General features: G+C 38.0%; 1 protein-coding gene across 5 annotated transcripts in view; it reads right to left on the bottom strand.

Annotated features, from left to right (window-relative positions):
• Positions 1-2,413: 2,413 nt before the first annotated feature.
• The window catches only part of ppfibp1b (PPFIA binding protein 1b), a 30,118-nt gene continuing 13,709 nt past the window's right edge, over positions 2,414-18,822 (bottom strand). Inside the window, exons 4-29 of one of the 5 annotated variants that reach the window (XM_027161745.2) lie at positions 18,160-18,246; positions 17,362-17,475; positions 16,706-16,837; positions 15,351-15,443; positions 15,007-15,099; positions 13,912-14,029; positions 13,663-13,695; positions 12,179-12,240; positions 12,005-12,089; positions 11,602-11,735; positions 10,730-10,830; positions 10,160-10,219; positions 9,499-9,559; positions 9,345-9,377; positions 9,085-9,256; positions 7,751-7,892; positions 7,512-7,643; positions 6,904-7,054; positions 6,332-6,443; positions 6,156-6,244; positions 5,133-5,255; positions 4,921-5,046; positions 4,643-4,831; positions 4,363-4,536; positions 3,682-3,747; positions 2,414-3,597 (exon numbers count right to left, since the gene is read on the bottom strand). In XM_027161745.2, coding sequence (XP_027017546.1) covers positions 3,511-3,597; positions 3,682-3,747; positions 4,363-4,536; positions 4,643-4,831; positions 4,921-5,046; positions 5,133-5,255; positions 6,156-6,244; positions 6,332-6,443; positions 6,904-7,054; positions 7,512-7,643; positions 7,751-7,892; positions 9,085-9,256; positions 9,345-9,377; positions 9,499-9,559; positions 10,160-10,219; positions 10,730-10,830; positions 11,602-11,735; positions 12,005-12,089; positions 12,179-12,240; positions 13,663-13,695; positions 13,912-14,029; positions 15,007-15,099; positions 15,351-15,443; positions 16,706-16,837; positions 17,362-17,475; positions 18,160-18,246 — 2,769 coding nt within the window. In that variant the 3' untranslated portion in view covers positions 2,414-3,510. The remainder of the gene's footprint in view (positions 3,598-3,681; positions 3,748-4,362; positions 4,537-4,642; positions 4,832-4,920; positions 5,047-5,132; positions 5,256-6,155; positions 6,245-6,331; positions 6,444-6,903; positions 7,055-7,511; positions 7,644-7,750; positions 7,893-9,084; positions 9,257-9,344; positions 9,378-9,498; positions 9,560-10,159; positions 10,220-10,729; positions 10,831-11,601; positions 11,736-12,004; positions 12,090-12,178; positions 12,241-13,662; positions 13,696-13,911; positions 14,030-15,006; positions 15,100-15,350; positions 15,444-16,705; positions 16,838-17,361; positions 17,476-18,159; positions 18,247-18,822) is intronic. The other 4 variants (XM_027161748.2, XM_027161747.2, XM_027161750.2 and 1 more) reach the window with 4 other exon arrangements.

Below are 18,822 nucleotides of genomic sequence, written 5' to 3'. Positions count from 1 at the left end.
AGTTCATAACTTTTAAAAATTCAGCTTAAAGTAATCCATTGTCTTTGCTACTTATGAGTTGAAAGTTTATCCATTTTATCCATTATTTTTCTCTTACTTGCATATGTGATGAGGAATTGCATACACACATAAGAGAAAAGAGGGGATGAAGCGTGATCGACCACAAATTTGCTCCCTTTCTGTATAAAACCAGCTCGACCCTTTTTCGTTTACAAAATGGAAATGTAAAGAAACCAGGAAGGCAACTTTTATAAAAGAAAAAACCTTATATCCAATTTCTTATATGGAATAGAAAAAATCCCTAACAGTGAAGAAAAACCCTTCCCTCTAATCCTATTTATGTCCTATTAATATATTAATGATACTGTATATAATATATTAATGATCGATTTTACAAGAATTTCAGCAATGTCTGTAAATATATTGTAATGTGGTACAAATATCTAAAGAAAAAGCTCATCTCACGATGCTGCTGCACTTCTCTGTGCAAATAAGGTCAGGAGAACATTAAGACATTCCCACAGTTGCCTGGAAGAGGATGCAAAGATATTATAGCAAATAATGTAACCTAGTAAACAGCCACTTGTAATGTAAAGGCAATTTCTTATATTTTTTGCATATCAAATAATTTCAAGCAGTGTAGATTGGTTTCAGGACAGAGTCTGTATGATCCCAAACACACAGATTATAATGCATTGTCTGGAAAATGCATTAATCAGTGTGAGACAAAAATGATAAAAGTTAAAGAATAAAACAATACACATATCTGACCTGCTAGCCATTGCTCTTTGTTTCTCCGTGTAGCAAAACTGGAGTCTGAACTCTTCCTTGACTGAAGCTACCACGTACTTATAAAACACTCCACAAACCCAGAAATGGGTGGGTGAGTTTGTTGTTACAGTTTTTTTTCTTTCTTTCAAAAACACTATACAGACTATTTTTTAGCATTTTACACTGCACTCTTACTTTTTGAGTGTGCAGCAATCACACAAATTACACTTGGTAATAAAAATAGCTTCTGTATAGTAATGTCTGGAACATCATTCAAACGAATCAAATCACTCAAATAAAACATGACACAAAACAGTGGGATGTGTCCTAGACAGTAACGGTTAATGCGAGCATTTTAATTAGAATTTTGTCTAAAAAAGGTCATACTCAGTAGCAGGGGCGCCACTAAGGAGGAAAAAGTTAGGACGATCATAAGGGTCCACGCACTTTTGGCGCCACCAGAGGCTTGTATGTTTGGTGCGAAATGTGTGTGGTAGGGGGCCCAGTCTCATTTTCTTTCATAGGGCCAAAAATTGCTAATGACGCTCCTGCTCGGTAGTGTGTGACCTCCCTATCCTTAATGTATGTGTGGGTTCTAACTTTTTAGAAATAAAATGTAGCACAGGGTTATCCATGATATAGTACCCTTGGATTAGAGAGAGTTCAGAGCCTAGCTCAATGGGCCCTATAGTGACTGTTTGGCAGTTCTAAGGTTTGAACCACTAACTTACTGACCAATAAACCAGAGCCTTAACTGTCAGTGCGACCATTGACCAAAGTAGAGCAAACTCTGTAATATTGTGGTGTAATGTAGATTCAGGTGAATAAATCATTGTTATTGGTTAGCTTAGAGGTACTAATAATAATACCCTTATAGATGGTGCTGGGATATGCAAAGAAAATATTTTTTCATGTTTCTTAAAAATTATATATACATACACACACACACAGGTTACAATGTCTACTTGCAATTACAATAATTCAATTAGTTACAGTGATGTTACTAACCCTAGAGGCCTCAGCTCCAGTGTGGCAGGTGACTCCAGTACAAGCCAGAAACCTAAAGCGCTACATTAAGTTCATAAGTCTCCAGCAAGACTCCACAGTGCAGTGATACACTAACCTACAATAGATCTCTTTCATGAGGAAAGCCTTGTGCCTTCAGCAAGATGGAGCTTGTGCCCTTATTGCTGAGACAACAACTTGGGTTTAGATGATGGATGAACCCCAATTCTGAAAGATCCAACAGGTCAAAGAAAACTAACACTGGTGAATGCAGTCTGCATTCTTTGCACCTTCTGCATGAATTGGTAATGCATATTGAGGCATGTTCAAATAATGAATGACCACATAACTGATCCAACAAAGCCTATGCTGCAAGACATGAATAACATCTGACAACCATAACAAGAAAAAATTAAAGGTGTTTTAGGATCCTGAACACCCTCAAATATAGATATGAACAGGAACCACTGTCGTTACCAAGATGAAACAGATAAGGCTTGAAAACACAAAAAAATTCAGTGACAGGGAAAGGATTTTTGTTCTAAAGAGAGATTTTCTGACCGACCTCAGTTAGTCCATGGCTTAATCCAAGCCAGCTCTATTTAAAGCTATGATACTTGGAATAAAATCAAATCAGTGCATTTGTACAGATATAAGCATAATAAATGGGATTATGCTATACTTTAATTTATTGACCTTTTACAAATGTGCATAAGACAACATACAATTATGGTTGTAAAAACAAAAACATTGCTTTGATGTGTAATAAGAACAATTTTGATATGTTAACTGATGCACAATATTGAGAGAGAGAGAGAGAGAGAGAGAGAGTGTGTGAGAGAGCAAAGATTAAATAAAATTCAACTGTACAAATAGGGCATCCAATACTTTGCACTGAGTTTTCATTACATTTCATCTGAAGTAATGTCTTTATTCTTTTTAGGGTCATGGAGGATACGGTGTATTTCCCAGGAACACTGGGCACAAGGCAGGAATATGACCTGGATGGGCCACCATTCCTTTACAACGCATGTACTGAACTTTTGTAGTGTTGAAGATATTGCATGCAAACACATTATGGTCAAATGGACCTATAAATACATCAAATACTGTGAAAGGTTTTTAAGAAAAATGTAAATATGGCAGATATCTTGTGATCATTGTGGAATATAACAGTTCTTATTGGAAGGAGTTTTAAATTTTTTACTGTAGTTTTTAAAAAAATCTTAATCTCATCAAAATAAATTCTATCATTTAAAGGATAAAAGTGTCACTGTGCACCGTTTGCCATACTGGACCCAACAGATGGGGTGGAAGTCCAGTAAAAAAAAACAAAAAACAAATCTCCAGTTGCAGTTGGGAGGCAAACTACAGTAGACCTGCCAATTTTCCCTTAAAAACTCTCCTTAAAAATATGTAATTGAAAATACATCATGTTCATAAAATATTAAGCAAAGATGAGACTGACTATTCAATACACTCTTATAACCGCTCCAGAGAGACATTCACAACTTTGACACATATTTTAACTTGAAGAATGACACCTACTCTGCACTGTACTGTGGCAAATACTGTATTGTAGCTCTTTTATATGAGTTTACATAAGAGGAATACACTAACAATGTATAGCTAGCACTGACAGATAAGACAGAGAGAGAGATGTGCAGAGAGGTTGGCACAGTCAGTTTTGATCACAGCAGCACCACTATGGGCAGTTGGGCCCAAAAAAATTCCTCAAACGTTGGAGTCGTCGTCAGTCACGCTAGTGTTGGGGGATGATGTTCTAACCTCCTTAAAGAACTCGTCATCTTTCAGCATACTCTGAAACACAAAATATTTGCGATCATTACACATTCTAAAATGTATCATATATCTTTCTATATTTTAGATTGCTGTCTTGTTTACCGTCAGGTTGTTGATGCCTTCTGAGAAAGCTCCAATTTGTCGCACAGTGCCCTCTGAATCCTCCATCTGTGGATAGCAAAAACATAAATAAAAATGTAATGAAACAGATTAGATTACGTATGAAGTGACATGAAGTTTAATTGATGTCTCTCTCATACTCAGGGTCATAGTACAATTTTAGGGCAAGAAGCACAAAAATACAAAATAGTACTAAAAGAAATAAAAGACTGAGTTCAAAAGCCGTTAAGGTCCAGGTCTAGACAATCTGGACAGCTGCAGCATCACTAGGCTCCATCAACCTCAATGCAGCACTAGGGATTAGTGGAGCCATGGAGCTACACAAACACTACAATAACAGGAACATTATGGCACAGAGGACTGAGTAGAGGGCTGGGGAGACCCAGAACAATCACTCGAATGATGCCACTAAACTGATGCATTACACAGAAAATACTAAAGCAAGGAGAGATCCTGGATCTGGAGCAATTCCACAACTGGCAACCAACAGACAAATTTATTAAAACAATAATTTAATAATATAATTAAAAACAACAACAACAACCAAAAAGAAAGTAGAAACATCATGCTTTCTACTGGAAATAGAACCAGTTAAGGAAAATGTTGTCTTATGGCATACAGATCAACCTAGCTGGTGTCCTTGTTGGGTCCTAATAACTCCACCTGTTCTAGTCTGTCCAGCTCGTCCTCGTAAATGTGCAGCTCCATGCTTCTAAAGCCTTTCTGGAAACTGTGTCCTTTTGGCATCTCCACATCCATGGGGCACACATACTCATCACTATCCTCCTGCTTCTTCTTCTTCAAAGTCCCAAAGTTCCCAAATGGCAGTTTTCGTGGCTAAATACAACACAAAATGAGAGTTAAGACAGATTAAATAAACTAAGAAGTAAAATAAAATGCTGCGGTAACCAGAATTATATCTTGTGCGGATGGTGAGCTGTACCTTGACTTTAGCAGTTGCAGTGAGTAAAATGTAATCAGGATTCTCCATACACTCCTGCTTCGTCTGCTGAGCCTCCGAACCAACCAGCAGGTTAAAGTGAGTCGCCAGGTGCCTTCTGAGCAAAGTCTTGTTTGGAGGAATGTTCAGGATCAGTGCCATTGTCTCCACATTAAAGCGAGGCTCGAGTACCTGAACACACAAACATATGCCTATTTAAGGATCATCAAATCTCACACACTTAGTTATCCTCTAAAGTTATCCTCCTCCATATAGCTCACCATCAGACCTCCATGAACTCCACTGCCCCTCAGATTGGGTGCATATTCTGCCAGATCTACAGAACGCAGCCACTCCATCACACGGTGATTGGTCCACTGAGAGATTTCTGCTGGAGTGATGTTGTTCTACCAAGACAGACCAATGGAAACAACACTGTTACACAAAGTGTTAATGTTAATACAGTATTATGGGAAATTTCAGCAGCACACACCTCATCTGAGGGTCTACGGCGTAGACAATTGGGCTCGTAATTGTTGAGTCGGAGCACTTGGATTGCTCTCTTGATGCTGAGGTGATGCAGCACGCTTCCCACTTTCAGAGACAGCAGATCATCCTGATCAGCACAACAGAGGTAATTGTTAAAAGTATTCAAACTCTAACATTGTTAAAAGTGGACAGATCAGAAATTCTTTCACTAGCCCAACGGAGAACGAGAAGCTTTGGTTAAACTGCCAACCAATGTGGGAGCTAAAAAGTGGTAGCTAAACGTGAACTAATTTGCAGATGTATTTACACAGACTAAAGAAAACAAATGAGTTTATAGCTGTTATCCTCTTCTAGACAGTTTCTAATGTAGCATACTGTGTCCTCAGCAAGTCAAAAGGTAGTTGATCAACATTTCTGAGAAGAGTTGTGGTGTTTTAGCCTCTCAAGATATTCAGGTGTGTCTAGCATTTTTGTTTTCTGTCTACATGTTTCACTACAAGGTGAGTGAGAGTAAACTCTTGCAGTATAGAAGGAGAAATCGGCCATTCATTCATCTGTGCACACCTACAAATATCCCTTGTAAAATAGACCTACTAGAATGCCTCAACTGGTGTGTAGAGCAACAGGAAGTGGAATTCAGAACAATGTGCATCACACGTCTTTTTTTTTAAGAAAAGCCAATAAAGATGGCTTTATTGTCAGTTGTTTTTATTCTTTTCCACCAGGAACCCATGAATAAAAAAACAAAAACAAAACAAAGTGTGCTTAAGCTGGTCTTTCACACTAGTGATTTATCCAACCCTGAAAATATATTCATGTGAACATTTATATGGGAAATAGACACACTATATATATATATATATATATATATATATATATATATATATATATATATATATATATATGTATATGTATATATATATATATATATATATATATATATATATATATATATATATATATATAACGCAGTGACATAATAGGTGAACAAATTTCTGGCCTGTTGGCATTAAGACAGAAAACTCACCACAGTCATGTAGTGAAGCATTCGCCCATCCACTCTTGCCTCATCAAACTGAGTTTTGTACTGAGGAAGTCCAATATCATCAAGCCACCCTGGGTGAAGTGATTACACAATGAAATATTAAGAAAATATTATTTAAAAAAGATATCAAAATTGCTTGATGAAACTTAAAGACTTACTCGTCACCCATTGGTAGTCTAGTTTGCCTTTGTTGTCTTCCTCCTCAGAGCCAAGGGCTTGAAGGGCCAGTTGCAGTTTCTTCCTGTGTAGGTGATGCTTGATCCCCAACTCCTACACACACACACACACACACACACACACACACACACACACACACACACACACACACACACACAATAAGTGATCCACATTTTAAAAAAGTGAAGAGTTAAAAACTGAAACCTGAGTAAAAATCTGAATGTTCTCAACCAAAGATCTATAAAGCTGAACCAGGATAATATTACTCACAAGAAATCTTCAAGAAAAGTTTACAATAGAATAATAAATGCAGGTGGAAAAATAATAACTCATCAGCTTCTAGATATTTGGTAGTTTGGCATGACCACATCCTGCTCCAGGAGATGTTTCTTTAAAGCAATGACTCTCCAGTTGTAGAGACGAAACTATAATGTATATTCCATTCTTACACCAAATATTCATTAACAATGCATTTTGTCCTGTATATATTCCCCAATTTAAACCCAGTTTGCACTATGACTGGAGATGCGTATATGATGAACTGAATGCTCACCTTCTCTAGGTTCTGTGGAGAAGCCTGTAGGAGAGTCTGTCCTGAGGAAATCCACTGTCTGGCCAGGTTCACATACAGGCCCAGTCCCTGCTCCTGCATCCAGTCACACACCTGCTCCCGGGACCAACGTGCAAATGGAGCATCCACCTCACTGATTCAAACAAGCACACACAATTGCAGGTTCCAAATAATGTAAGTGTAAACAAAGTATAAGGCTATGTCTACAATAATCCAGCTAAATCTGAAAATGCATCTTTGTCTCATACCTCTCACATCTGGGTACGTTTAAATGCGCCCATTTTCACTGAGCCGAGTGAATTCAATCCAATTGCAGATTCCAAAAGTACTCTTTATAGATGTATGCCAAACATAGCAATTCAATTCTAAGATTCGTTTACATGTGTATTACATATAAACCTCCCCCAAACATATTTATGGAATGTTTGGTTTTCTCAGACTTCAATGCATTTAAGTTGTCTAAAGTCACTTTTAACAAGTGTGAGGGCTTTGGCTCACCACCAGGGGGAGTGCTCTTCACAAATGTTAGTGTTGGATTGTTTACTTGATCAGCAACAGCAGCCCATTTGTGCTTGTGCACACTGACTGACCTGTTTGTGTTGTGCAGGTCACGTGACCAACCCAGCCTGGGACCGGCTGTGGCTCGGACTCCTCCCCGTTTGAACTCGTTCTCTGAGAGGTTGTCATCCAAGGTGAAGGTTGTTGACTGACTTCTTGTAAGCCTTTAGTGAGGAGTTGTGTATAGCGGTTTGGTTAAAGGTAAGGAATTAGGAAATGCCTATTACACAGACAAGGGGCAATGTTTAGGTGTGTTAGACAGTCTACTCACTTTCCTAAGAATGCTTTGATTCCCTTTGACTTCTTCTTGCCCTCTAGGCAGCTGGAGAGAGTGTTTGTGCTGTCACTGTTGCTTGAATTCTGTGGCATCCCTGCGAGATCCAGATGGTCCATGCCGTTGTGCTCTGTTGCAGCTGTTCAAACACACATATAGCAGAAACTACATAACCAACAAGTGATAATGTGCTGCAGCGACCTGACAAGAATTACCCCTAATGCCAATAGATTTCACAAAAAAGAAATAAAAGTTGATGCTAATTCAAACTGAGGACACAAATAGCCCAGTGGAAAACAATCCTACATCAAATATTAGAAACACTGCTACATGACATCAATGCAGATGACATCTGGTCAATATTAAAGAGTAACTGAAGCTGAGGGAAACTGAGAAGCCATGAAAATACATCCATGTGAGTTAGAAAATGTATTTTATTATAAAAGGGTAATATTTCATAGGTGATGGCTGCACTTTAAAGCCAGTATTGTTGCAAGGTCTGGTTGGTGTGTATGGAAACACGGTTGTGTGAATGTAGTGAGTGATTGGATATGTAGAAGAATGTGGTTCTGGAATAACATGCTTTTGGTAGGAGCTACGTCTCCATAGTCTGCAAAGCCAGCCGGCTCCTTCTGGTAAAGTGGCATGAGTGGAATGACAAAATACACCAAAGACGACAGATAATTTAGAAGTGTACTTTGTTTGCCATCACTGCTCAGTTCTGCTTGCTCTGAGAATGGAAATCTGGTGGAAACACCATGCATAAAGTTGAGGTTGAAATTAAAGTCAGTCAACATGCATAGAAAAAGCAAGATGAACTTTCAGATGTAAAGTTAAATAAAGATTTTGCCTGACGTCACTACCGTGAGCTATGATAATTGAACAGCACACATCTTTCCTTTGCACATGTAATGAGATGTGGATATTAAACAGAAAGGGTTTGGGTTTAAACATCTTTCATGTTCACTTTGGTTTACTGGTCAGCTACCTTCTAAAAATTGTGCCAGTGGAGATGAGGGAATAAGAGAGTGATGCAGCAGTGCTTTAATTCTTTAAACACTCCAGCCGTCATACCTCCAACACCATCATGCTTGTCAATGAAAATGACCATCATTAAACCGAGTGAGTGAGAAACGACTCTTTTAGGAGCTAACAGTGAAACCTGTTCTTCATCCCTTGAGAAAGCCAGATGAGAAGGTTTGAGATGGTTACAAATGTTCTCCTATGAAATGCACTAGCAGCGTCTCACTGTGACGCCCGAATGACACACAACACACACACACAACATACAATCACGTACACAATACCACTTGAAAAGAAAGTAGATTTACCAAGATTAGGAGCACTGGCTGTCCTCTTGCCTCCCCTGAGCTTAAAGAAACCTCGTCCGAAGGAGGATCTCGCCTTCTTTGTGCCAAAAGTGTCATCTTCAGCAGCACGGGAGTTGCTAGTGGACTTTGGTGGTAAGGTTGTAATCTTGTTGAACTCATCAAAAGCACGACTCTACAACAAGAAGAAATATCATTCCACAAAGATCTTACAAAATAATTGAGCTAAAATAGCAGGGAAAATACTGATGAGCAAAACTTACCTCTGCTGGACTCTTTCCAACTGCCAAAGGCCTCTGGAATTAAAAAAAAGTTTTATATATTATAATGAAGCTCCATTAAGTCACAAATAATGCTCATATTGGTAAATCTGACTTTTTCCCCCTTCCACACTCACTGAGTCAATTGAAACTTCACCTTTTCACTAGTGCTGCCATCCAGTTTGTTCAGGCTGCTGGATTTGGGAATCTCCACACTTCTGCAACAAGATTAAAACCATGTTAATCATTCATTCACAAGTAACATTCTAAAGCATCCAACTCTTTGTGCATAATTTCAGTTTGGTTTATCCAGACAAGGTTCAGTAATGTAAGATCAATAATAAAGTATCTTTGTAAAATGGTTTAAATTAGCTGGACAAATCAAAGACTGGATGAGACTGGATGTACATACGGTAGGTGTGACTCTCGACAACAATTTTACTTATAAATACACCAGAATTACAACTTTCAGAGTTGTAGAAAACATTTAATGCTTGTGATAATAAAAACCTGCACAGAAACATGGGCTTTAAATATTTAGAACAAATCCACAAAATCTGAATTGATTCATTTTCAGAGATGAAAAGAGATTAAAACACGGTTACTAAACAGCAACCATCAAACACAAACTTCTCTCTTTCACATTAGAGTCAAGCAAAAACATTTTTTGCTCATTAACCCTAACAGAGTCCCATGTATTATTTCCTAATACATGAATTCATAAATGAAACCAAACAAACTCTGGACAGGTTGCAAAGAAGGGGATGATTTCAGATAGCTGAGAAACCTCCCCTTATTTGCAGCTCAAACATACTCACTCCAGACTGGTATTTATCACGGGCTCCTGTGACTGACTTGGCTCCTGATGCACTGAATCACTACACAGGATAAACACACATGTATTGGAATGCTAGTATGGAGGGAAAGGAGGGATGGACAAGCAAGTTTGAGATGTAAACATAGTCGTGTGATGAAATGGAGTGAAGTGTGTATAAAAAATTTAAAGATGACTAAGCTTGGCAAGCAGTGTGGTTCCAATATGTAATGACAAGAGAAAGCAGCTAATATTTGTAATTAAGGAGAATAAACATGCACTAGATCAACATTTATTTATAGAAGCCGGAGATAGTGGCATGCAAACAAAATATTATGTTGTGTACAGGAAATATGACAAAGAACAAAGTGAATGATCTTGTATATTAAGCATAAATGCAATAAAAGGGTTTGTCGCCTTTATTTCGAGAGAAAAAAAAGATCCTTTTGTAAGTGTGCTTTTTGTGATCATCACACTGATCGATAGTGAGCACCCCCGCCTGCCGGTCAGGCTAAGATTTATTTCCAGGAAGCAGATCCTCTATGAAGTGTGTTAAGTATATTGAGAAGCTCACCTCTGTGACTGCACTGGCTCCAGGTTTACATCAGCCTCTAGTTTGGTTTGCGGTGTGGTTGCGAGCGAGGACACATGCAGCGTGCTGAGAAATGTCGTCGCCTAATCGCAGAAACAAAAGGGAGACAGAAAAGAAACAGAGATTAGTATTATAGATGCACAGCTAAACAGAATATTGAGTCTGTAGGTTTCAGTCATCACTAAAGAGGACCATGAGGATAAACCCACGCAGCATGGCAAGTAACTAGCGATGTACATCAGAACAAGAGTCAGGAAATAAAAGTTACAGAAGCCTTGTTCTTATCAGAATCCCTGTTCTGGTGCAGACATCTAAACCAGAGTTGAATGTGGATGGGTGTACGTGATCAGAAATAGTCGCATGACCCTGATCGGTGTAAGCAGCAACTGATATCAAGCCAAATTTTACTGATATCAACCCATTTTATTATGTTGAAGGAAGAGGACTCCATCGCATTTCTGCATACACAGGGTTTAATTTCACCTAGATAAAATTGGCCTAGAGAGCTGTCTATTTCTGACTTGTTGTGACTTAAAGTGAGCGGGCCGAATGTTGCAACTGAAATCAATCAGACTTGCTGTGCAAAGCTCTAATATGAATCATCTGTAGACTCCGAGAGAGGCTTGGAATTGACAGTGAACGTCATCTACTCATGTCGGCTCAAATTAAAGTTCAAAAATAAACCTATTTCAAGGGTCTTACAGAAAGATTGTCAAGTTAAAACAAAAACCATGCCACAGAGCCAAATGAGAAACAGTAACTAATAACACGTTCCAGAATCCTTCCAAGTCACGCAAGACTGTCTGGCGTTGAGATAAGGCCAGTTTCAGACACACTCAATTTAGACGCCATACCTCATCTTGACTCTTCACTTCCTCAGCACATGACAGAACGGACTTATCGGCATCCATGGACACTGACATTGCTATTGACATGGAGAGAGAGCTGTCACTGTAGCTCTCATCACTTTCTTCTTCTTTTAATTTATCTTTTGGAAAAAAAAAATAGAAAGAGTCATTTAATTGGATCCGATTAGACTGAATGCAGACATATTTAGACAGATTCAAACTGAACAGGCAGATTTCAGCATCAAATTGCATTTTTAACTGAATATCATTTATGTAACTGAAATGTGTCCTAAAAAAAGAAAGTGGTATGTTGGAGAAAAAGGAAACGCCCTGAGACAAACAAAAACTTCCAGCTTAATTATTTTTGGCGTCAGGTTTATCGCTGGACACGTGTGTAAACTTTGTTTACCTTTTCTACCTTGCACTGACATGACCAAGTCTTGCACCTTCTTGTAACGTGTAAGTGACTGCCGAAGCTCCTCAATCTTGCGATCCTATGGAGCAGGCATTAAAATATGAACAGATTAAAACCATAGTTTAAAATGACCCAAAAACCCCAAAACGCTAAAAATGTAACAAATACCTTTTCTTCATTGGCTGCCAAAAGTGACTCAACTGCTTTTTTCATTCTTTGCACTTCCAAATCTGTAAAGCATGTAGTAAAACAAGGATAAAGCTCTAAATATCTACATTCTGGCAGGTAAATGATCACATGTGGACAGTGACACAAGACAGATAACAGAACATAAATTTCAGCATTACAGAAGGAGCTGAGGCCCAGCAGTGATGACATCACATATGGATGAGCTCCAGACAGTTTACTGTGTGAGTGGAGTACACAGACCTCCAGCCTCAAAGAAATCCTAGGAAGAAGTACGTAGGACAGGGAGAAAAAGAAATGACGTAGAGAGCTGACAGATGTGTCGACAGGGGCTGCAGGGCAGGAGAGGTGTTATTGTTAATGCACACAGGCAAGAAGAAGAAAAAAAAAACTGCTTGCTGGGCCTAAGTGCGTAAACAGGACGCATCCAACATGCTGAACAGATGATAGATACTGACCTTCTTGCCAGCTGGTTTAGATTTTGATCTTAGCATTTATTTAAAATGAACACTCCAGCATTGAACCTAATCTACATCAACGGGTCTCTAATTAGTACAAACAAGACATTTCCAAGGACTGAGAAAAGAAAGTAAAACCCATTTTATATGAAATTCACTAATAGAGGTTTAAAGGGAAAATTACAGTTGTTACACTCTAATAATAAGGCTCTTCAGACGAAAGAGGCATGAGATTTGTTTACTTTTTTGTTCTCCTGGATCAGTGCCGCAGTGAATCCGATGAATCTTTCAGAGGACACCGTGTACACACATTCACACACACCTATCTAGAAGCAATGCAGCATAGTCAGTCCACATAGAGGTATGTTCTCGCAAAAGTGAGAAGAAACCAGAGAACTCAGAAGAAACCGACAGGGACATCATGAGAACAGACAAAAATCCACACAGACAGTAAACTGAGTTCAGCATGGACACGAGGTCCCTGGAGTCGTGAGGAAGCAACACTACCCTTCTGCACTTCCTTCGGGTTACATTTCCTGAAGGTTTTGTAGTATCCAGGAAGAACAGGGCAGAAACTGGGTACACTGCTAAAGCAAAATTTTCCTTCTGTAAAAAAAAAACAGTACCGTCTTGGAGCAGATGGATCCCACCGAGTTCATTTACAAATACCTTTGACTTAAGACGTAACAAATAAGAAAGAACAAAAACAAGATGCAAATACTTCAACACCAGCCCTTGGATTTCCATTATAATGAGTTTCTAAACAGGTTTTCAGTTCTTTTCTCAGTCCTGGGTGGTGAATTGTGACTAGGTTGGGGAAAAAAGCACTGGAGTATTTTCCCCTCCTATAATAAGTTGTACATATAATAACTGGCTGAGGGATGAATCGTTATTCTTGTCACAGAAATGCAATAACAATGAGCGCATACATGCAGGCTGTGAAAGTAGAACGGAAGTGAGCGAGACAACAGGCATGAATGATTACATAGAAGGCAAGCCAACCCTTACGTTTCTCTTTGAGCTTCTGCTTAAAAGTATCCTCTGTATGGGAGACAGAGTAACGAAATACACTTCTTGTTAATGAGATATTGAGAATAAAATAAAACCTTTCTATTGGTTTATTCTATTACAGCATCTCCCCAAACCCCCACCCCCTTTTTTTAATCGAGCATCTGAATGGCACAGTGAAACATCAGAACCTGGCTGTGCATTAGGTTAATTCCCACAGCGTGTTGGAGCAGGTTAATGCTGACTCACCCCTCTCATTGGTTTCTATGCCTGCAGGTGTGGGTGATCTGGACCCTGTCTCATCCTGTAGCCTCCTTAGTTCTCCATCTTTACCATCCAGCTGCCTTCTTAATATAGCCAGCTCCTCCTTAAGAGAGAGAGAGAAAAAAAGAAGAAAATATATCACAACCGCAATCACAGAACATAAATGGAGTGCTGAGTTGTGAAACACCACCACAACAACTATCAACAATCTCCACCGTGTTCCCCCCACCCACCCACAAAATCCCCAATCACACAAATACACAGACGGCAGATATTTTGAACAGGAAACTTTTCAAGACATTTCATTTTAAAAGCTGCAAAGCCTTTACTGTCTCACCCAGAAGATTCCCAAGGCTAGAGTGCCTTAAATTAAAGCATAGCTGTGGTTAGCAAAACATGCTGACTTCTTTCTCTGTGGTTCAAACAATATCATGGAAAGCGTAGAATAGATAATAAAGAAACTTTCAAAAACTTATATTTATGTATGATATTTAGACTTGGCACATTAAACTACAGATTATCTGTGCTTTCTCTAAAGAAAATTTGAGGGTTTGGAATTTTTATTAAAATAGACAATTCTTTCATTTAAAAAACAAACAAAACAAAACCAAGTTTCAGTTAGTGAGCATAATAAATATACTGTATTAAGAGGAAGGTTTGGGGGTTTATTTTTAGATAACTTATTTATATAATTACTAATATAAGCAATAAATCTGGTTTGGATTTGTACTGTGAAATGTGTTTTCCAGAATAATCAAATCCTCCACACAGATCCAAAGTGTGGGTGTTTTTAATGTCCCTCTGGATTTGTGTCTGAAACAAACCCATCTGCTGCTCCAGTAACCTCGAATTAATGATGAGAAATGACTCTTTGCAGGAGCTCACTTGAGCCATTAAAGCTGGTTGAAAACATTTGTTAAAATCTGCATATATGAGAAAGAAAATCTAAAAGCGCAAACATGTTTAATTTTAATGTTATACAATCGTGAGGGAGGGATGAAAAGTCAAATACGGCCAAAATACACACATTATGTTCACATTCAAGCAAATAATAAAATAACCGCAGCAAGGTAGGCCAACCTCGAGTGCCTGGATTTTGTGTTCCTTCCTCTGTTTTTCATACTGCATCTGGCCCATTTTGAGTTTCAGGCTAGACAGTCTTGCCATTAGCGACTAGCAGTGCACATATTAGCCAGGAAAGAAGAGAGAAAGAAACTGAGCAGAAAGGAAAAACAGACACTTGAAGAAGGAACGATGAGGCAGAAAGTCAACCAAGGTTATCACAATGAAAAGTCAAGAACAGTTCTCAATGAATAGTCAAGAACAAATGAAGCTCAATGAAAGGTCAAGAACAATAATACAGGAAAAAAGGTAAGGACATAGGAAAAAGCAGTGAAATCAGATCAAATAATCGTCATTGTCACCTTTGTAGACTTTAGTTTCTTCTCATACTGCAACCGTTCGTTCTCCATCTCAGAATTGCGATACCTCAGCTCATTAATCTCTAGGAGCAAACCCTGAAGAGGGGGGAAAAGCTCATATTTACAACCCGACAAAGATTCAATTTGTTATTCTTCAAAAATATTTCACTCTTGACTTAGTGAATAACGCTCAATGCAAAGTTCCACACAGCACATGATCAAGTATCGACAAAGCCTCAAAGCCTTGACGGTCAATCTTAGCCATTGTTCAGAAACAAGAATACAGTGACAGCTACTACCATTCAACACTAAGGCCTCAGGGTGATAAGCTCTTTGTTAGTGTCAAGAATCCTTAAATGAGAAATTTATGATTCAATAAACAAGCGAACAGCCTGGGGCCTCAAACCGATTAAACCACTGAAAAGATACGACAATGTAATATCAGACGCAGACAATTAAATAAACAGTCAAAGAAATAAAGATTAACAAAAACAAACAAAACTTTAAATTATTCCTCAGGGTAAAAAGCATTTTTACAATGTGTATGCTTTAACAATTTTGTTTGGATCTTCCAGTTCCTAGAGAATAAAAACACTGTATTCAAATAGCTTTGGTATGAATCTCAAGAAGCTAAAATAATAGTAATAATAAAATAATAATAATAATAATAATATTAATAATAATAAATATGAAAAAAAAGAAAAAAAAGGCTGACCTTAATTTTTTCATTCTTAAAACAAAAGGAAAAATATAAATAAATAAACATTGTTGACCATCCTAGACCAAACACACATGAATTTTTGTAAATGTAACTGATTCTTGTCAAAAAATAATAAATAAATAAAAAAAAGGAAAAAGGAATGGATTAAATCGGTCTGATTCGGATCGTCTGGGTTGATGGGTTACATGTTTTTCATAAAGGCGTTCAATGAATTCTGCCTGCTTGCATAATTTGAACAGTTTAACTTTGTTAAGTTATAGACAGTAAACAAATTCACAGGCAGGAAATTGTTTAAAAAAAAAAAAAAGTCAGCTTGTGTGATTTTGGATAACTTCTCTCTTCCGCCTCCATATAGAGAACATGATGCATCCATCTGTTTCCAGCAAGTCTTTTCTTATCCATAAAATTTCCATGTGTTTGTACACAGCACTAGCACAGACCCTTGACACAGACCTCCCTGAGACACCCACACTCTTAGGAAACAGCATTCTCTGACGGAATAACGTTTCTGCTGTAATAACTATTTTCCAGAGAAACCCAAAGCAGCCCAATACAAGTTTAGAGAACAAACAGTGTTTAGCAGTCATTCTTCTGCTTTTTCAGTAATTATTAAATGTGACCTAGATGTGATGACAACCTCACTATCTCTGAATCGTTCATCAAAGTCAATTCTCTCCTTCTCCATGGCATTCAGCTTTAGCTTTAAATTTGAAATCTCAGCCATCAGCTCCATCTTCTGAGACTCAAGACCTGACCTACAGAGAAGCTCCTGAAATAAAAAAGAGAAAGTGAGAAAATAAAATTCAGGATCAATACATATAAAACAGATGTCATCTGGACCTGTAGGGAGATGCTGTTAGCCTTGAGGTCACAAAACAAACCTGATACAGAAGCTCATGCAGAAAACAAGGATGTCAACTCACAGGTCCCCTCAACTCAAGAGGGAGTTTTACACACACTCACACACTCACACACACTTCCACTCCAACCATGGCAAATCATGACTTTGTGTACATGAAGGGCTTTGTCATGCTGGAACATGTTTGGGCGTCTTTGTTCCAGTGAAGACAAGTTGTAATGCTACAGCATAAAGAAACATGCTATACAATTCTGTGCTTGTAAGTTTGGGGAAGAACCACTTATAGGTGTGATAGTCAGGTGTCCATAAATGTTTGGCCAAATAAATATAGTGTACATAGCTGATACACCTGGAAATAAATATATCATTGTGCTGCATTAATAACAGTTTCCTTTCAAGATCTGCCTCTTGAAAATAACCATTCTGCAACATACCTGTTGTAGCATTTCCTCAGTGGAATTCAGTTTTTCACGATGTTCCTCAAGGCACAAGTCTAAGTCTCTTATCTTTTCTCCTTGGACTTCTACTTGGTCCGTCAAGACACTCACCTGCAAGAAATAATTTCAGCTGTAAAAGCAGGCACAGGTCTGAGAGCGTGCCTATTTATTTGTACTCCTGAAAAGTGTTCGATACCAACATATGATTGATGCTACATGATGGAGTCTCATTCTACAGTGTCACACTAATAAACAGAAGACATACAATGAATGTGTTTCATTTCAGTGACATCAATCGAAGCAAAACAGACAAAAACAGCGTCTCACGACAAGAAAAGTAAGCTGAGAAATCTTACGGTGTTTAAACAGAATCATTAACAGAGAGCACGAGGGTAGCCGACATGAACGTGAAGAGCAGAGTGGTCATTAAAAATTGCACAAAGAGTGCACATCACCGAGAATATTTGTATGCAAGTATGACTAAATAAAACTGTCAAACAAGTGTCTTTCGCATAGCCTGCAATTTAAGATGCACTCCTTTAATAAAACAAACAGATCACAAGGAGCTGGCTATGAAGTCAGCAAGTACATAACAGCAGCCAACATAAACAGAGCTGAATAAAATAGAACATTATGCAGTATTACAACCATACAGAATTACAGAATATAGTGCCCTATTAACCATCTATCAATTCATTCATTCAACCATCTTCTGTTCTGATAAACCTACACAGGATGTATACTAACCAAAATATATATGTATAATGTTAATGAATGGATATGGTCGAACATTACCTGAAGAACGAGGGATTCTTTGTCACTTTCAAGGCGATTAAGTCTGTCTTGGTAAATATCACCGGTCACTGAAATGTGGCCATTTGACTGTAACAACAGAACACAATCATGACTGTACAACAGAACACAATCATGACTGTACAACAGAACAATATCATCTATTAGCTTTGAACTTTAAGAGTCCTAATTTTTTTCTGACCAAAATTAGCTTAATGAATTGAGTGAAACCTACACATGTAAAGAAAGAAGCAAAAAAAAAAATTTATCTTAGCGCTCATGAAAAGTACTTGCATTGCAAACTCTGTTCATCTCCCAGCACCTTAAATGGTGACCAGACTAACACAAAAGTAAACAGAAGAGTTATGGTATTACATGCTGCCTCTGGCATTTGGTTGGAAGTATACCAACATGTCTCTCTACCTCTCTCTTAGCCTACAGTATTAAAGATTTTTTTTAAATATTTTTTATTGATGAATATAATAATCATCAATATATATAGAAATATAACATCATATAAAATGTTGTCTTGGCTTTTAATCACAAAGGTTAAATAAATGTTTTATGGGGATGTGGTAGCCCAATAGTTAAAGCTTAATGGTTCAATTAAAGCTTAATGGTTTGATTACTTGATTGAAAGGTTGAATCCCAAGTCCACCAAGCCAT

The sequence above is a fragment of the Tachysurus fulvidraco genome, chromosome 13 (assembly GCF_022655615.1).
Source record: "Tachysurus fulvidraco isolate hzauxx_2018 chromosome 13, HZAU_PFXX_2.0, whole genome shotgun sequence".
Classification (NCBI taxonomy): Eukaryota; Metazoa; Chordata; class Actinopteri; order Siluriformes; family Bagridae; genus Tachysurus; species Tachysurus fulvidraco.
This window is presented reverse-complemented; position numbering and strand designations above follow the sequence as displayed.